The sequence below is a fragment of the Excalfactoria chinensis genome, chromosome 3 (assembly GCF_039878825.1).
Source record: "Excalfactoria chinensis isolate bCotChi1 chromosome 3, bCotChi1.hap2, whole genome shotgun sequence".
Taxonomy (NCBI): Eukaryota; Metazoa; Chordata; class Aves; order Galliformes; family Phasianidae; genus Excalfactoria; species Excalfactoria chinensis.
This window is the reverse complement of record NC_092827.1, coordinates 83,952,976-83,973,443: the sequence shown is the minus strand read 5'-3', so window position 1 is coordinate 83,973,443 and position 20,468 is coordinate 83,952,976. Positions and strand designations below refer to the sequence as shown.

At 38.8% G+C, this 20,468-nt stretch overlaps 1 protein-coding gene across 1 annotated transcript in view; it reads right to left on the bottom strand.

Moving 5' to 3' along the window:
• Window positions 1-20,468, bottom strand: part of HHAT (hedgehog acyltransferase) — a 140,736-nt gene that overhangs the window by 96,812 nt on the left and 23,456 nt on the right. Inside the window, exons 8-9 of the mRNA XM_072331920.1 lie at window positions 18,082-18,232; window positions 5,409-5,444 (exon numbers count right to left, since the gene is read on the bottom strand). Coding sequence (XP_072188021.1) covers window positions 5,409-5,444; window positions 18,082-18,232 — 187 coding nt within the window. The remainder of the gene's footprint in view (window positions 1-5,408; window positions 5,445-18,081; window positions 18,233-20,468) is intronic.

Here is a 20,468-nt window from a genome sequence, read left to right as displayed (position 1 = left end):
GCAGAGTGTTCAAAGAGCCTCTTTCACTGCTGCCCACAGGAGTTGAGCTCAGAACTTGAAGGGCAGTAAGGCTGGATCTCTGCATCGGACACTCTTTAGAAGATTCCAAGTACTTCTCAGTTGCCTGTGTGTTCTTTAGGATCTCTTCAGCACTAACACTGATTTCAACAGCAACACAATCCAGCCTTTAAAACTGCAGAACTTACTTAATAACATAATTTCAAGCAAGTCACTACAATTGTTGCCTCCAGTACATCATATCCACATCATAGGATGTACAAAAGATTACAAGAATGATCTTTTGCACCAGTCTGGTCTCTTCTAGAAGCTTGCTTCCCAGATGGACAACCTTGACTGAAAATGCTGCTTCTGCAAATTCACTGGCTTCATCCTCACTTTTCTAGAGGGCCACAGTGATCCAAGAATGCAGAACAGTTATGATAACCACATGCTCTACTTGTCCTTGCTCAGCTTTAAGACTAGAGATCAGAGGGAGTAAGGATCATAAGAGAATGACAGCATCCAAGTTTCACATGACCTAGGCATGGTGATCCCACCTTCATATATATTGCCTATTCTCACATTAACACATAGGCTACATAAAGCTAAACTCATCTACTCCAGACCTCCAGTAAACCCAGGTGAAGTGGCACAAAGAAATCTGGCAAAACTGGTTAGGATTAGCCTTAGTAGAAACAGATGCAGGCAATGAAGAAACCACTCCTTAGAGCACAATGTTGTATTCCTAAGGGGCATTATTGTCCTTGCTTTTCTCAAGGGGTCTATAGGAAGGTGAGGACTGTTGTGGTCACTTTTTGTAGCAAAAGACTAATGCAATATGCTAACTAAAAGCAAGACCTGCAAAGAGAGAAGGGACACGCTGATGGTTGAATCTACAAAGACACCGTTAGAGGACTAGATAGGATACAGGAAGACAAAATTGGTGTAATCTTACTGCATCACCATCTTACTGCATCACCTATTGGCAAGGGTCTGTGGAGAGAACAAAACCCCAGAGCCACGCTAAAGATTCTCAATGTGCACAGCCTGACTTGCTGCAGAAGGCAGTTTGGCCACACACTGTCATTTATGCAGCGAGGACAATTCTGTGATCAGGACAGAGTGAGCTGAGAAGCTACAGGTCTTTTTTGGAAAAGCAGATAAACTGAAAGAGAAAAGTGGAGAAAGGACATATCCCTGTGGGACTTTACACCTAGTGGCTTCAAAGACAGGCAGTTATCCAAATACCTCTATCGATCCTACTTCAAGAGAAGCAGAATCTCTTTAGTACTGTGCTGTCTAGCTCCACTGCAGTATATTAGGACATCAATAGCATTTTATAGGCAGCCATGTTAAAAGCAGCAAAGAGACTGCATAGCATCAGCACTGCTATTTAGCTCTCAGGAAACAAAGATCTTTTAGGCTGCACTCCACGTTGCACCCCAGCAGAAAATCTGTGTCTAGTTGTCAGAGCCTGGAATCACCAGTAATAGAATTAGAGAAAGGATGCAGCACAAAGCAAACAGGGCTGTTTGCAGCAGATGCTGACTTTCTAGTAGCTGGGAGTGTAAGAAAGGGAAACTTCAGTTTTTGTTTTTTAAACAGACATAACAGCAATAGCAAGAATTACTTTCTTCTATTGCTCTCACTGAACAATAATAAACTGAACAGAGCTCTCTTAAGTTTGGGACAGCTTGAACCTTGCTGAGGGCTTCAGTGATTGACTGCAGTTCCCATAGAGGTAACACTTCAATAATGACTTCTTGAGGCCTCAGTAAAGAACCGTGTTGCCTTCTGAAAGTAAATGCCTGCACATTTTGACTTCACAGGATGTGATCTCAGTGGTACCTTTCTGAACAGAGTAGAGTAAAAAGGAAAAATAAGACTTCTTGTTTTAATGGATTGAACAATTCTGTATTAGATAACAACATTAATTAACTATTCCTTTGAGTAGCATGAAGATATGAGGAGTCCTAAGGGATTCTACAGAGAATAAGAACAGCAGATGAATTGGCTGATGGACAGTCTTTTCCTTGCTATCTTCTTTTTCCCCCCAAGAGTGCCATATGTAGAACCACTATCACTGTTCCTCTGTGGGACCCCTCTGCTCTTACATGCAGACATCCCAGCTCAAACTAAAACCACTAGAGGCAGAAACAAGTATTAGAATTTGACCCCAGAATCCAAACTACATCTTACTTCACCTGAGATAACTAGAAAAGGGGATGGTCTTGAAGTTTTCTATTTGGAGAATCTTTGCACCTGGAAATAAAAATCTAAACTCTCAACTCTCAATAAGCTAAAGTTATCACAAAGCACAGGGTGAGCTGTAAGTGCTGCTAACAGATGGCTACCTCTGGGTAATGTTATAGGTGCGTGGTCCCACAGCTCTTTTCAAAGCCACATCTGCATGGCAATGAATGATTCATACTGTTTCAAAGGCACAGCAGTGCTGAAAGTGGGGAGATTTTTCAAAAGAATCGTGCCTCCAGGAACTGTCATTCTTCTCCACTGCCCTTAATCAGCCTTGCCCTAAAGGAAGCACTGTTTGGCACTGAGACAGTAAATATCCTCATTGGTTCAAGATTTTATTTCATCTGATGCCCTGGTCTCAGCACTGGATGAAGTGTTTGGATGGAATAACTTCAGTGAGCAAACAGCACCATGCAGACTCTCTTCCTCTTTCCCCTCTTAACTGCTACCCCAAAAGCTACTTTTATGCATACCAAATTCTGATAATACACCCAATTGCTCCATATTGAGAATGCCTAGATTTAGGAAATACAGGGTTTTTGTTTGTTCCTTTGTGTGGCTTTTATTATTATTGTCTGTACAACTATATCTGTACTTGCACAACTTGAATAACATAATTAACAATTCTGCTGAAGCTAAATGAAGTAACAGTTACTTTCTTCTATATCATTGTGTGAAAACAGTGGGAAAATGATCTTTCAAACACAGCAGTACATTCTTTATCAGTAGTACGAAAACAGTTTCCATCATGAAATTTTCCATCAATAAATTATTGATCTTTCCTCCAGGAATTTTCAGGATTCCTGTTTCAGACAGCGCATAATTCATAGATTTTTCAACGATTTTGCAACTCCGCTTTTTGTTATTATTTTTCACAGAGAAGCACAAGCTGTGAAGACTTTGCACGGCAGATACTATGTGAATACACAAGAGAAAACCTACAATATCTTGAGAGCAGAGAACATTAAAATAGATAAAAACAATGAAGGCAGTAACCTCCTAAAAGTCATATAACAAACCAATGGCAAAGATGAAAGTAATACCAAAAGTCTGCTGTTCCCTAGTCCAAAATCAACTACTGAGGAATCACTTTTTTTTTCCCCCTTTACATAAAGGAAAATAAGTAAAACTTATACTGCTATAATGGAAGGGAACAGTATTCCCTCCTTAACAGTAGTGTTACAGTAAATGCAACTGAGGAATCCCCAGTAACAGGAGTAGGTGACAAATAGAAAACAAAGTATTATTAAAGCTATCTCAAAGAACATACTCATACAAGACCCACAGCAGGCTTTGGAAATGGGACATGCTAGTCAAAAATAAGGTGTTCTACACAGCCAAATTCAGTGAATATTTGCTATTTAGGGATTATATGAGCATACAACTCCAGTACTCTATCTCCACATGATGCAAAACAATGCAGTATGTTAGAAAAATGCCTTGTATTCAGTGGTAGAAGCATTACTAGTGGCTCAACATTTACTGCGATTCTGCTCTTGGTTAAGAAATTACTTGTGTTCCCTACAGACTTTGCTGTGCACTGTATTTCCTGAAATGTAGACATCTTCAATGATATTGACACCATGCCATCATTGAAGAGAGCTGTTTTCAATGTTTCCATGTTTCACACAAAGAAATACATGAAATAAAGTTATAAAATCTATGGCTCAAATGTCATGTAATGTCAGGACACTGGTTTGCCTGAATAACCTTAATTCAACTAATTCTCCCTGTGACAAAGGATTACTTGGTGAACTCATGCATTTTGCAGGTGTTTATTCGTAATTTGTTTAAACCACAAAGGCATGATGTTCAGTATGAGGCTACCCAGCATTCTTTGCCCCCAAGGTATGCCATTTGTATTGCTATCTGAATGGCATCCAGGCTTTGAATGGATAAGAACTACTACTATCATTTCCCTGGGATGTTGTCATGTTGCTGACAACCCAGAGGAGAAGCTATATCTGACAAGGGAATCTATGAGTGAAATGTTTATAGGCAATTAACATACTATTGGAACTGATCACTTCTTGTAAAAGCTCAAGTCCAGAGCATTTATCTGGGTACTGGAAACATTAAAAAAGTAGATGTTATGAGTGTATGACCAGAGGGGTGAAAAGTAACCAGGAGTAATCACCTGGGGTCAGAGCTCTGGGAGTCAGAGAATCAGTGCTGCCTGCTGTAAACTGCGAGGATTCAGACTTGTGAGTGCTTAACAGAGAGCCTTTATCCACAGTAGCCTACAAGAATTAATTCAGTGCCAGGGCAAGGTTAACAGCATGCTCTGGATCACACACTGGGTTAGTCCTCCCAAGGTAAAAGCCTTCACAGACAGAAATTGATCAATTGTGCAAGAAGCAACATTTCAGTGGGATGAAATAACTTACAAAGAATTATCTAAGGGCCTGAGGAGCACTGCAAAGTTTGCCACCTTTTAAAGTACACACTGCATTTCTTTAACAACTCAGCTAGATAGCGATGGATATGTTTTTGAAAATGAATGCAAATATACTTTTTCAGTGAACTCCTGAGACTCGCTCACATAAAAGAAGTCCAAATAGAAAAAACAGTTCCTCAGAATGTATTCAGATGCATTAACCTCCCTTTTCTTACTTTTCTTTTCTTGCTTTAATCATGTCATTCCTCCAAATGTCACTGAACAAAATCCACAACAATCATTTCACATTCCTTATTCATCTTCAGAATCTAGTCCATCTTCTGCATCCAATCAATCAAGTTTTCTATTAAGGAAAACAAATCTCTGCTCCGTGGAGCCACAATTGTCTATAAAATTCAAGGCCTTATTAAAAATATGAAGGTACTTGAGTACACAGTGGGGGAAAAACACCTTTAGAAAATGTTTATTTTTCACCACAGCAAGGAAAACTAAGATAAAAGAAAAACATTTTTCCTCAGAATGAGTGGAACTCGTGATATTTCTTGAATCAAGGTTTTTCTAAATGACTTCTAAAGAGGTTCCTCAGGAGTCTTACATTGGGTTACATATCCAGTTTACACTGTGAAAGTTTTTGAAATATAAGCAGCAATCTTGACACAGAAAATGTCAAGTAGCATCCAAGTTAGATGGCCATCGTTACCAATAACAGAAACACTTTTTGATAGCCAACTGCAATTCAAAATAAATATTAGCTTACCTGACTAGAAAGCGATGGAGCCCAACATCAAAACTTCTGTAAGATAAAAAGATTCATTGTATTTTAATTATTAAAAACACTTCTTAGTTGGGAATTACATAAACACAGTATTTCAAAATAATTAATACTACTTAAGATAAACGTAAAATTGTCATTCATAAAACCTACACAAAAGAAGCTTAGCATACAATTTCCTTTATGCAATGACACGACATTTAGGATGATCACCATATGAAAAGATTTAGATTCACATCAAAAAAGCTTACACATCCCTTGTTTTAGTATTTCTTCAGTAAAGCAGTAACATTTGGAGTAGCATAACACAAAGAATGCATAAATTTTAACTACTGGAAATAATCTTTTCTAGCATCCTAAGGACCAGCAACTCCACTTGTTTCCTGTCATATATACAAGTAAATCCTCTACCTGTTTACTTTTTTTCTGTGATATGCTTTGTACAGGAAGAAAAATAAATAACAAGGAATTGCTTTGCTACAGAATAATCAGAGTCCCCATATCTCTCCTTCAGATACAGAGACTATACAGTGATATGAGCCTTGCAAGAATGTTCCTCACAAACCTAGGGAGGAAAATAACTGTGAGGACTTCTGACAGAAAGTACAAATTAAATCACTCTGAAGGACAAAATCTGAGCCTAAAACCTGGGGGCCTGCAACTGGTTGTTAATGCCAGTTTTTTCTCCTGTGCTTCCTCCATTGACGTACGAGCTCAGGAAGAACAAGCTTCTCAACCACATAGAAGCAAATCCTTGACACTACAGGAAGATTAAGCATCTGATGATTTCAGAAGTGTACCTCATGTCTAAAGTATGTGCTTTATTTTTTTTTTTTAATGGGACTACCAATATAATTCTAGATTAATAGGGTGCATAACAGTAAAACTGGAAGACACAAGCGTCTTATTTCCAGTGAGGAACTTAATCTGAAACAGTCTTACACTGCATTCGCAATCTGAAGGCAAATATGCTTGCAGTGACCACACTATCTTCTTTATCTGTGTCTGAATCTTCCAAGGAGACAAAACATACTAATTGTCTTGAGTACAGGGATGTGGAGCATGAGTATATCACAACACCTGACACTGAACATTGAAGGACTTGTCTTAGAATAGGTGTAGAAACAAAATGATCCTCCTAACCTTAGATGTTCAAAGCTGACATACAGCGAGGTGGACAAAACTAAGGCAGAGTGGATTAAATAGGAAGGGAGAAAACATTTTGCTGTGGACTTGTATCATATTATTTTACAAAATAACACTTCCTATTAAAAGACTTATAACACCATAACTATCACAATTATTTCCATAAACTCACCTTAAAAATGAGCATGCACAGAATCGATTTATTGGAACAAATGAAGATAGAAGAAAGATCAGAGCTTCCCCTTAGCACAAATCAGCACAGACAGTCCTATTATTCCTCGGGTTGATGCTCTGCTGACACATTTCACCTGACTACATAAGATTCTCAATACTCCATTGTTTAAGTAGTATTTTAAAAGATGTAACTACACATTGACAATCAAAAAGATGCACATTAGCATCAGAGTGTGCATCCATATCTCAAGGACATCACAGGACTAATTAGTTAGTTCCAAAAGCAAAACCAATGATGCTGAATGGTCTCAAACCATAAAAACAGGAGCACTCATTGCATTACCAGTAATCCACAAGGCTATGGGTTTGGGTACATGCATTTTTAAGCACCTATAGAGACATCCCAAGGCAAAAAGACTAAAAGACTAAAGATTCCAGGAGCTGGCTTTGACAAGACACTAACATGGACACTTTCAACTGTTCTGCTTATTCATATTTAAATACACACTGCTTTTGAGTCGACAAGAAAGTGAACTGAAAATACAGTGAGACAGCAACAGAGCTGGTAGAGGCAATTAACCTGCATTCTGGGCAACATGCTGGGCTGTATCCTGGCAAGTAGGGCCAGTGAGTCGATTGTTCTACTCAGCTATGCCCTCATGAGGTCTTCTCTGGAGTACTGCAGCCAGGCCTAGGACCAGAAACACAAGACAGACATGGAACTGTTGCAGGTCCAGAGGACACTGCAAGGATGATCAGAGAGTTGGAGCATCTCTCCTGTGAAGAAAGACTGATGGAGCTGGGCTTGTTTAGCCTGGAGAAGCGAAGGCTCCAGGGGGACCTCATTGTTGCTTTCCAGTTCTTAGGAGCTTATAAACCTAACGGAGGCTGACTTCGTGCATGGGCAGATAGTGATAGGAGAAGGCAGAATGGTTTTTAACTAAAAGAGGTGGGATTTAGATTGGATGGCAAGAGAAAATTTTTTTTACTCAGAGGGTCCACACTGGCACAGTGAAGCCGTGGAGCCCCCTCTTTGGAAGTGTTCAAGACTAGGGTGGATGGAACCTTGAGCAGCCTGAGCAAGTGAACGGCAACCCTGTCAATGGCTGGGGGTTGGATCTGGATAATCTCTGAGGTACCTTAGACCTTAAGACTCTCTATGATTCTCTGATAATCATGCTAGTCACTGCAGGCAATTTGATATTTTCTTTATAAACAATGTCTTGATCTGAAAGTTTGCATCGTGATTCACAGTTCTGTAAGCAACTTTAATGCTTTTGTTAAGCATGGAAGTTTTAGCTTCTGATACATTTCAGCAGAAGATTATGCATATAATCCTTCACAATCAAATGCATCTTTTCCCAGCATCTTAACTAGAAATCAGTGACTAACAGAATATGCATGCTATTTCTACAAGGAGCTTTTCCAGAACAAAATCTTTGAAATTTATCTGCAAGCAAACACTCCTGTCCTCAAGGTATGGTTAATAAATGATTTCACAGAAGTGCAGTTTCTGCTTGGAAAACTAAAAGAACACAACAAGCTGCCTCCAAATTTGCATTCAGCACAAAGCTTAGAGAAAGAAAAAGGAAAAAGCAGAAACATGCTGATATGTTAATAGCAAAAGCACATTCATTAAAAATGCAATCTTGATGGTCCCTAGAAAAACAAGTATAAAGCCCTCCTTTTCATCTCTTTATGTGACCCTTTCACATACAACTTTTAAATCATTAGATGTGATATGGACCACTGATCATGACTCCCTTTGACTTGTTAAAAGATCCCATACCACAATGAGGTTCTAGTGTGAGATCCCATTCCCAATGACTCACAGCAGGGGACAGGAATCAAATCCATGTTGCCTAAAGAACAGGAAATAATTAGCTTTCACATTTTTGAACAATCAAAGTGTTCATCATTCTCTCAGGAGAAATATCTTTATAACTGTGGAGCTCCTGGACTAGAATAATCTATGCTGTCTAAAACATCAATATTTTTATTCAAGAAATGAGGTCATTTGTTTGTCTATACCAGTTCTGCTAAGAACCAGCACAACATCTTTCCAGCAGCTAATGCACAAAGTGCCCTGGCTGCATGCAGAGGGAGTGTGACAACATTTTACCTTTGTGCCCTACCTTGGGCAAGGTGCATCTAGAGGGACAGTTTGCCACTTGTAAAGTGTTCAAAAAACAGAAAAACAACTATAGACATGTAAATGACATTCTGTGTGTTAAAGTCTGCATTCCCTCAAAGCTAGAGAATGCATTGTAGATCAAAATATCCTGGAGATCTTAACAACAGTCACATTACCTCTGGAATAGGACCTAATGCTGTAATTTCTACAGGTAAGAAAGGAAAACAAGAAGCAGTGCTACCCCCATGTTTCACTGAAACAAGCACAATATAGCAATTGCTCTGGGATCTCTTCAAATCAGCAAGACTAGTAGCTATTTGTTATGATGAACTCCAACAAGGGGCTTGCTATGTACTACAGTTTCAGTGCTCTCTACCCCGAGGGTATTCTCCATCTCTCAGAAGAAGCCTTTAAGTTTTTGGAACATTTCAACAGATGTTCTCAACTCTTCCTGTTATAAACTTGGTTAAACTTGACCTTACAATGTCTAACCCATTCACATACCCTCAGAGGAAACTGTTCTACCTCAGTCCAGGAAAGCATTTACAAAACCAGCACTTCCATTAGCAGCCTTTGCAAATAAACTTCACATTCCATCAGTGAATTGCTGACTACACCTCTATACACAAGAACATTTTGCACTGGAGACTGGAACTGTTATTGAATGAAAGCTGCTTTCACTGACAGAAAGTTTTTAAGAGGCTGCTTCACTTATTTCTCAAGCAATGTCTTGCAGTAGAGAAAGACAGTGTAAACTGATGGTTGCTCCTCCACTTTGGAGTCCTAAACTTCTTTTCCTGCTTCTTCTGTCTCAGCTAACCTTTCCCTCCAATGCTGTCTCTGGCAACTTGCCTACTCAGTAATCTGCAAATGATGAAGGCTTCCAAATCACAAGTAACTACAATATAAGTCTGAAAATTATAGGGAATAGGGAAAACAGATACAAACCTTGTATAAATACTTTGCTAAGGTATATTATTGAGTGTCTCAATTAAAGAACTACAAAACTTTGCTACAGCAAATCCTAGAGAGTTTGGTCTACAAGTTTGTAAGATTTCTGTGTTTGTTTTTTTTTCCAAGTAATGATGCTACCAGTTGATTCATCATCACCTTCATCATTAAATAAAGACCCGGGAAAGCCATCCATAATTTGTAAAAGACACTTGTGTCTTTTCATAGCTTGCATGGATACAGACATGCTATTTTCTGCAAGGTTACTCAAAATTTATACCTTCATTGCTGAACTTCTCTTTCGTGGCAAATAGCATGCTTCACTGTAAACAGCGTAATTGGCACTGTGTTAGAAAGTACTATTTAGAAAGCAGACGCACAACTTCAAACAGAAAAAGGATATTATTGAGTAAAAACATAGCAAGCAAATTGAAAATACTCGTGAAAAGACAAAGTTGTCTACTTCTGATAGTTTCTAAAAGGAAGACAGAAAAACAAATGATGAAGCAGGTAATACTGAAAAATAAGATCCAATACAACAACTTAAGCAAGTATTCATCTATGATCCAAATTACAGAATACACTTCTGAAGCCTGAGCCTTGAAAGCCACACTGCAAGGTTTCTGGGGACTCATACTACACACAAACATTACATTCAGCCTCTTGACTAGAGCAAGAAACATGCGGAATTCCATCCATACATTGATAACACCACTTGGTGCTGAAATTAGGAACAAAACCGCATATTCTACAGGCTCTGCAATGCTCTTCAGGCATTCTTTCAAAATGAACCATAGCAAAATCTTTTCCTTCTCAAAACCAAAACATCTCAGTCATAATATAAAACGTACAAATAAACAAAACTCGGCTCAATCCAACGAAAAATTTCTTCAAGTGATTTGAATGTACTTTTGAAAACCAAGATCTTCAGCATAAGTGTAAGCCCAGATCACAATCTTCAACATGCTGTCCTTTGTTTATGAGCTGTGATTTTAAGCTTTAACCATCTGCAATGGAGCAAATGGGTAGTAGCAGCTTTCTTTTCAGTGTAAAAAAGAAAAAAATAAATGTTTCAACCAAGAGGGAAAAATAAATAAATAAATAAACCCATGTTATTTGAAAGAAAAAATATGAAGATTGTCAAATGCTTTTATATCACTTGTTTGACAGGCAATTTCTTGCTATAGTAATAAGTGGGACTTGTATATACATAAAGATATCTTCATCATATTCTCTGACACTTGCTTAAGGACATACAGACATTTCAACACTTTGTTTTCAGATAAAACACTTCCAATTTCTGTTTATTTCTTCCCGAAATGATCCAGCAATACTAAGTTGCCTTTTGGTTTCTATGATATTAAAACAACCTGCACTAACACCACTTTCAGCACAACCTGGATGTCTCCATCCCAAGTTCCTGCTCAGTGCTGCACAGCTTTCTGGCACCAATATGATATGTAAGAAGCATACGCCTCAACCTCACAAAAGAGCACTGTAAATAAGTGATGGCTTCAAAGCTGAACAGAGTAAACCCTAAACCTTCTACATGCAGCAAAGTTTTTTCTGCATGGAGTCGCAGGTAGAAAATATGGCTTTCCATACCTGTGAGGATGGAGAGAGCCTCCAGTGAAATCCTGACCCACCAGCATCAAAACCCCCATGAATTTCAATGGGAGAATACCTGGACTGACTCTGGGCATACCGTAGGCTGCGGCTCAACTTAAGTATGCATTTTGTTATGGACACATTCACCTCTGAGAATATCAGTGAGAGACCTGGAGTTAGATCTGTGGCATTCAAGTTTCCAGCTGGTAGCTCAGGGTGGAGATCTGCACAGTAGAAATTACTTAAATTTAATTAAAGGATGGCCCCAGTGAGAAGCTCCTTCATGAACTGCATAAAAAGATTTCATAAACTACTAGTGGCCTCCAGCATACAAATTAGATTCATAATCTAATTTGTTTTGTTGTTTCATTTCAATTAAAACACTCAACTTCTATTCTATCTGAAAGCCTAAGTAAAGCATTAATGATTCCAGGCAGTGATTTATGTTTTTAAGCAATCTCCTGGCCGGAGATCCAAGCACAACTCTGAACAGGCATCAGTCATTGCTAGAGTAAATATGAACTCATACACAGGTCTGGCTACACAGAAGGCTTTAAGAAAGAAATTACTTCTTGTTTCTCAGGTATGCCTCTCTGGATTTTGGTGATACACCTCAGCAAACGCTTTCTAAAAATGAGCAAATCTCATTTGTATTCTGTTAATCTCCCCTAGAACTCTTCAGAAGAAATACTACTTTAATTTCCTGCCTTCCCTGACTCTTCAGAAACCTGCAGTACCTCCTGGAGAGTGGTTGAAGCCTAATGCCCATTACTGGCAAACTCCCGTAGGGTGAGATTTCCTTCAGTTTTCCTTGAGTAAGACTTGCCAAGCAGAGCGACCATCCAATTACCAGGAGAGTTCCCTAGCCTTGCTGCAAATGGAACAACGAAGTTTATTAATAGCTATTACTCATTTTCTATAGTGGTTGTGAGCAGACAAAGCACTGTTTGCCAAATGTGTGCAGCAGTAATAGTCTGTATCTACACTGAGCTCATGCCTAATATTAGAAAAGATGGGTTTCATGGGTGACGAGCAGTAGGTGGGCCTGGCGTGTTCATTAAAAGAAAGCCAAGCAATTTCAAATTTCAGTAACAAAGCAGTCACTACACATATAAAATTCCAGTTATTATGCAGTTTAGACCTAAGACCGATTAAGGCATTTTGTCATTACCTCTTTCTGCACTCCTAAGAGACAAATAATAGATTTTTTTTTTATCCTCTACTGAAGAGATTTAAGGAAGCTTTTAAAACTTTATTATAACCAACAAATTGAGTCTTACAGTGTGCAAGAAGAACTGTAGCTTGCACTAATTTAGCTGATGTCAAAAGCAGTTAACTGCTGTCTCTGTCAGTGAGGCAATGACTAACCAGACCTGAAGCATCTTTCATGGACTCAGGTGACATATTAGCTAAAAGGAACACATCAGATCTATGTCTGGCTTTAAACATCATAAGCATTAATGAAAAATACAACAGGTCAGTAAATCAAAAAAGATGTTATTTTTCAACTTAGAAACACGTTACCAACAAGCATGCAACAATTCTGCAGTTAAACACCCAGCAGCTTAAGTATTCTGATACTGGCAAGCAGGCTTAATGTTTGAACGTTGTGTTTATATCACATGTATGATACCATCCAACAGCAAACATCAGAAATTAGAAAAATAGTAGTACAAGTACAAAGAATATTAAGTAACATTCACACAAAGAATTGCCTTAAGCTAGCGGGACAGCTGAAAACAACTACAGAAACCAATGCTTGGGTACAATGTGTTACAGTAACATTTTTGAGCACTACTTGAATTTGATCTTCTAAATCAACAGGAAAAATACCTGCTACGGTATGTTATAATTAACAAAATATAATAAACAAATGCACAATATAGATGATATAAGTAGCACATTATGTGAGAAGTCACATCTCTTAATTTTATCTGTATCTGAAATCCTCATAATTAAAATGCTTTCACAACAAAAATGTGATGAATTACATTCACTAAATTACTGTTTCCTATAAAAACTGAACCAAAAGCAAATCTTTCAAACTTAACAGTTGTTTTCATCATTCTTGTTTTCTAATTCACATAATTGTGGTTAAATGTGATTAAATGGGACCATTTAACCTTCCAGAGATAGTCCAGACAATACAAAAATTGTGAGCAACCCTAAGGAAAAGGATTTAGGAGTGTCAATGGTGAAAGATTCAACATGAGCCAGCAATGCGCACTTGCAGCCCAGAAGGCCAACTGTGCCCTAGGTTGCATCAAGAGAAGCACAACCATTAGGTTGATAGAACTGATTCTGCCCCTCTACTCTGCTCTGATGAGATCCCTCCAGGATTACTCCATCCAGTTCTCAGGCTCCCAACACAAAAAAAGATGTGTTAGAATCAGGAAAAAATTCTTTACTCTGAGGGTGGCGAGACACTGGAATGGGCTGCACATTGAAGTTGTGAATATCACCTCCCTGGAAGCATTCAAGGCCAGGCTGGATGGGGCTGTGAGCAACCTGGCCTACAGGGAAGTGTCCCTGCCTATAGCAGGGGGCTGGAACTAGATGGTCTTAAAGATCCATTCCAACCCAAACCATCCTTCCATATTTCAGAGATCACCTCTGAAAATATAGGATGAGGAAAAGATGCCTTTTGATTGTTGAACAGAAATGTTGTGACATTAACATTTTAAAAGCAAGCTCGTGAGAGGTTAGAAGATTAAAATACACAATTTTTGTTTCACTGGATTGTCTCTGAAATGCATTGGATAACATTTTCTTTCAAAAGCAAAGGCTAGAAATAGACCAGGAATGACATTCCTAATCTCCAGAGAAAAACCAAAGATGCCTGTCTTTCCTCTTCTTGTCTCTCAGTGCCAGCTGCTGGGTAAGTCCCTTTATGGAACAGAGAGCTTTCAAATAATAACTGTCCAGAATTATAGGGTAGATACAAAGCAAATCACATCAAAATACCTGACCCTCTTGAGACTGACTGCTGTAGCACTTCTAGCGCTTACTTTCAGATAAGACTCTTGGGAATGTGCAAATTTTAAGGTGGATGGGCATAGGAGAAGAGGAGGATTCATGCTTTTGCAAACCTGGTATCGGACTCTGACCTGAGATAATAGGATTTTTATGCCACGCTACTCCCATGACATGTCAAAATGTATCAGATCAATGTGTCCAAAATCTTGGGAGAAGAAATGCACTCAAGGCACTCAGTAACGTCATATGGAAACACAGAAATGGCAAACCCCCCGCACTCCCCCTGGAATGTTATCTGTGCTAAACATGGTTGTAAACTACAAACTAACAAGTTTCTATGTGAACAGATTGCCAAAACCATTCATCAGTAAGCGAGATGTAATACAGTACTCTTTATGTGCTACTTTTCTCTAGTTTCCACATCTTTACTTTCCTGCTAGGATATTTTACCACATTAAATCAGTTTGCAACTTCCAGCAGTGCTCTAACCAGCACACCTTTCTCCAGTTGCACTACACTATTGGTACTCAGCCTGAGAAGTAGTGCAGCAATTCTGTAAAAGCACTCAAGCTTCTAGCAATGGTTCCTTTCCCATACTTCACTAATCCGCTTTTACCCTTGGTAACAAGAAATTTTATCTTATTTGTGACCTATACAACATAAAGCAGACATTAAAAATGAATTTGACAACTAGAGTCAAACTTTTGAATGGTAGTAATTTTATTACACTTTTTTATTTCAAGCTCTGCAACTGCATATTTGCCAAGATTATGATATACTGATAAACTGAAACCATAGCAACACATCCAGTATTTATGCTAACCATGAGGCAAGAAGATGGCCTTTTTTTTTTTTTTTTTAAACTCAGGAGATTGTCTTGATTAAAGAAAACACAGATTACTCACAATCTACTCTAAAACAATTCCTTTTTAATTAGAGCCCCTTATTTCTAAGTTTGAATGGACGCGACTCAGTTAAGTGTTTAATATCATAAAAGGGGAATGCAGAACACCTGATTTGTTTTTCCAGTAACTGCTTTGCTCCAGAGAAATTTTAGACAACAAACCATGACATTTTCCTTCCCTTCCCCACTGAGAGCTCTTCTACCTGCTGTATTATGTAGTGAATAACGACAGCATGCACTGATCTGGATTTGTCACATCCAAATCTGTTGATATGCTACTGAACAGAGTTCTACCGCTACCTTGTGTCCTTTGAGAATATTTGCCCTCCTTACATTCTGACATTCATGTTGTCTTTCTCTCTGGGATGCCTTCCTTCCTGATGTGCACAGCTAATAAATTAAAGATATTAAAATAGCAATGTGGCGTCTTCTACAAACCTACCTACTATAATAGTCTCTGTCTGAGAATTACCTACAGTGGATGCCACTGAGAAGGACAAGACCAAGTCAAGCAACCACAAGGGTTCCCCTGAGCAGCAGTGCAATGTCAGCCAACAGGTGACAGCACACTCCATTATGTTGCCTGGGAAGTCCCCTTCCCCAGTCTAGCTCTAACAATCTTAAACAAGCAATAATAGGCAATAATTTTGTTAAAAGTAGTTTAAAATTAGGCATGATGTTATTAATATTTATATTTGAGCTAGTCTATAATTGTTAGGAATACTAATTTAAAAAACAACAAATCCCCAAACTACAGCAACTAGTATTTAGCACTTCAAGGAAACAGCATCACTGCTTATGAGACCTCACAACACAAGCTATTTGCTTTCATCATTTTTTTTCCCATAGCTTTTATGGAAAACTCATTAACTCTTCATTTTGTCTACATTAGTCCTTTTTAGATATCCACCTAGTTCAGAAAATAAAAGCCACTTCCACTTCTAACAATGATGTTCCTATACAGCACAACAGAGCACATAAAGACTGCTAGCTTCTGTGTAGTAGTGATTCATGAGTTTTACTGGAAAAGAGTAAGGACATCATAATCCTAGGATTTGTTGGGCAAGCTATGTGAGAATTTTTAGATAAGTAAGAATGACCCATAATTCACCAGCAGCCACAGGAAATTCTACTACCTATACAGCTTTGAGAGCAAGAAATCAACTGCCCATAAACTCATTTTTCAACCTACAAAGCCAGCAAACAAATTCCATCTGCAGAATATTCGTATTCTTTCTGGTAGTGAATGTTTGCTGCATACATGAACAAAATCTTAGGGCAAATGAGAAATATCAGCTGTTCACATCTTTCCTTCTGCAAAGAGATAAGTAATTAAACTTGACCTACTTGGACAATTTTCAATTTTGTTATAAGAAAATTTTATGAATATTTTATAAAAGAACAGCAAACGTTTTTGATGCGATACAACACACCCACCTTTGAAGTACAGAGTACTTCGTGCACTATCTATTACAATTACCTGACAAAGCAGTGTAATTATTTCTGCTGGAGTTCAGTATCATTTGACACCTCTAAGGCAATGCCCAGAATCCCAGGTATAACAACAGGGAGAGGAATTAAAAAATATTGCTGTTTGAAACTCTGCTTGTAAGGGCCATGAGGCCACAAGATAAAGCTCTCAGGAGACTGGCCAGTAAAAAATACACATTTCTAAATTAACTCTGTAGGTCAGAAGTTCAGTTCAAACTCTTTCTGGAAGACAATTTAAACCGAGGAGATTGCCAGTCGCTCAAGTCACTTTTTAACAGCTCATCTGTTTTATCCATCCTATTTAAGCTGCATTTCTTACCTGAATACAAAATAGCAGCAGTTTCTATGTTTTTTTTTGTTTTGCTTTTTTACAAACCATAAAGCTTTCCTGTTACAACCAGCTTCAAGCAGGAAACAAAATGAACATTTCATCTAATAAAGCTCAGATACTAACAGGCCCGCTGTTATCATGACTAAAAATGAAAAAGATTTATACCATAAACCAGTCGGACACCAAAACTGACAAACCTCATTGTGCTAAGCTCTGTGCTAACAGAATGAAAGAGAAAAGTGTCCATACTAAAAAGCTGAAAAGTTGTTTCAAACGATGTTTCTGGAGGTGTGGGGCACGTCCTCCCACAAACAGAAAGAACTTGGGGGGTTGGGTGTAGTAGAGAGGAGGAGGAAATAAAGTGCATCCAATATTACACATAGGCTAAACACCAAGAATTCACCTGGGAGATGGTTTTCAGGGAAAGTCATAGAATGGCTTATGTTGGAGAGGACCAAAAGATCATCCAGTTCCACCCCCCTGCTGTGGACAGGGCTGCCCAGGGCCCCCATCCAACCTGGCCTTGAGTGGTTCCAGACTAATATTAAGAGAATACAAACATGAAAATGGTTGTTTTCCTCTTCCTCTGCAGTGTGATTAAAGTAACCATCAAAATTAAGTTCAGTTAGAAATGAAAAAGAGCAATCACAGAGATTGGAGAGAAAAAGCACACAGAAGTGGAAGCAAGCATATCTGTGGCCAAGAAAGTATCACAGTATCGTGCGAGTTGGAAGGGACATTAGAGATCATCGAGTCCAACTCCCAGGATTCGAGCCCTTCTGTGTAGCAGAGCAGCATTTCTGCCACTTGTGCCACGGGGGATTCAAACCCCAGGCCTCTGGTGTTGCAAGCAGCAATTCTACCACTGCGCCACCGGAGGTACACTTATAGATCAACATTAATATATCACTAAGAATATTTCTAAATAGTAATAGTGACTAACCTCCACATTTTAGTAAAACTGTGCATCAGGCTCACACAGCGAGGAAGGGCTGGAGGCCTAAGTCCATCCATCTGGAGAAGGAGAGCAGCGATACCATACAGAACGAGGTACTTCACGTAAAAAAATAAGACTTGAGCTAAAGCCACACCACCTAAAAAACAAAAGCACCACACCAAACTCAGGTCTTAAACAAGTCTCGAAACATTTTAAAAACCTGCAGATACTGATAACTTCCAAACAGCCATTATTCAAAAATTTAAAGCAAGCACAATACCCGATTTTGCAACACGTATAGGACATGAAAGCACATGCAGTTACGACTTTAGGCAAGAAGCACTATTATACTATTATTCCAATACAACGGCATAAGTAAGCACTTGTATTTCCACTTTCAAGATCCCTCTGGACTGCGGGCATTGACAGCTACAAAAAACAAATACTGGCGCTGTGCAACAAAAAGAACTTACTGGTACAAGTGATAAATATTTACCACAATAACAGCAACAAATTTTCACCTTTGTAAAAAAATAAACACTGGACACGTACAACATCGTTGCATACACTCTTCACTTGCTTGTCACAGAGTTGTGAACAATGGCCATCTCTGTAGCTCTGTCCAAGAGCTTTACAAACATCCTATGATATCTGCATCCAAACTTTTGGCTTGCCTGAGCTTTGTTAACTGAAGAGGTATCATCTAGGGCTGCATCCATGAAGGCTGATCCAGAAGTAATACCTCCTCATTTTCATGGAAACCACAATCGATACAAAGAGCACAATAACACTATTTAATAGAGCAAATTCTCAGCCACAAAACATCCTTTTTCAACATAGTCTTGACCATTCACTATATATTTTCACCAGCAATGAACAAGAGCCTTCATGCTGTGTTCGCAACAATCTCCACCAGTGGAGATGACCCATCATCACTGTTGCCACTGCTGAAATGCACCACCCACTGTCTCACAGTGCTCACATCCATTGTTTGGTCTCCATAAACATTCAACAAACACTGATGAATGTCAGTGGGTACCAATATTTCCACATGAAGGAATTCAATGACACACCATTGCTTCATACACACTTCCACATCAGATGCCATTTTGTCAGACTGTCCTGCTATCTCTTCTGTCACACAGCAACAACATGTAATGGAATACTGGTGGGAATATTTCCAAACCATGCCCTGGTTTCAGCCCAAATGGGGTGAATAGTGCACCGATGTTCTGTTGGTGCACCATTGTTCTGAGTGATGGTTGCAAGCTTGGGGCAGAGCTGCTGCCACAGAGAAGCAGCAGAAGGGTGCAGTCCATAGGCTGGGCATGGTAGCATCCAGGGGACATGCAGAATTCCAACTAAATCCGGTCTGCAGTGAAGTTTCAGTGCTGTACTGGTTCACAGCCCAACCCAAAGACACAGCAGTCTCACACAGGTGAGATGAAAATCAGACTGGTTATGCTTGAAGAGTTATTACTGCTCTGAATCACAGTCTTAGAATAGAAAATTTAGGATTAGCAGTAACAAATTCAAACACCCTGAAACTGCCAACTGCCAGCCTTGACAGCTCATAATTTTATGCTGAGTCTCACAATGTTTGGCCTGTTACCTCGGAACCATAAAAGGTTGTAACAGTGATGAGAGTCCTAATTGTCAATAAGAAAATAAAGATTCGGAATTTGAACAACAATTGTATAGAACAAAATACACTAAAAAGCAAAGGCCACCATCTTCATTGAAACCCATGGGTGTTTACTGTCCCAGAAGTTCCACTGACTCTCCCCGATTGTCATGTTCAAAATTTGATGTTCAAAATTCAGTCTCAAAGGAAGAAAAATGAAAACAATTTCGAAGAGTAAAAAACAAAACAAAACAAAAAAAACCCCAACCAAACAAAAAAACTAGAAACCGCCATTGTTCCGTCTCCTACCTTTCCAGGGATTTACTTTCTCTCACTGATATCAACCTTGTGACTTGAAGTGCTTCACATATTTAATGTAACTTCAGAATCTTTCAGCACCCTTCCCTTGGAGACTAAATTTTCAACCTGACTCCAGCAGTCTAAGTCATATAAACACTTAAATCATCTGCCTTTCCCCCCACCCCCAAGTCAAAGCATCCCTTTTGCACTCTGTTGACTAATGATTGTACCATGGATGATGACCAAAAGTTAAACATTAAAAAATCTAATCTAATTCATAGCAACCTAGGGTGAAATTCTGGCTCTAGTAATGCCAATTGCAAAACTCCTGCTAGCTCACACATGTCCAGCATTTTGTTTCTGCAGTCTGCTATTTTTAGCTTTAATATTATCATCCATGTGTATGAAATAAAAAACAGTTGTGCCATACAAGATAAAAACTGATAGCAGAAAAAAAAATACCTAGACA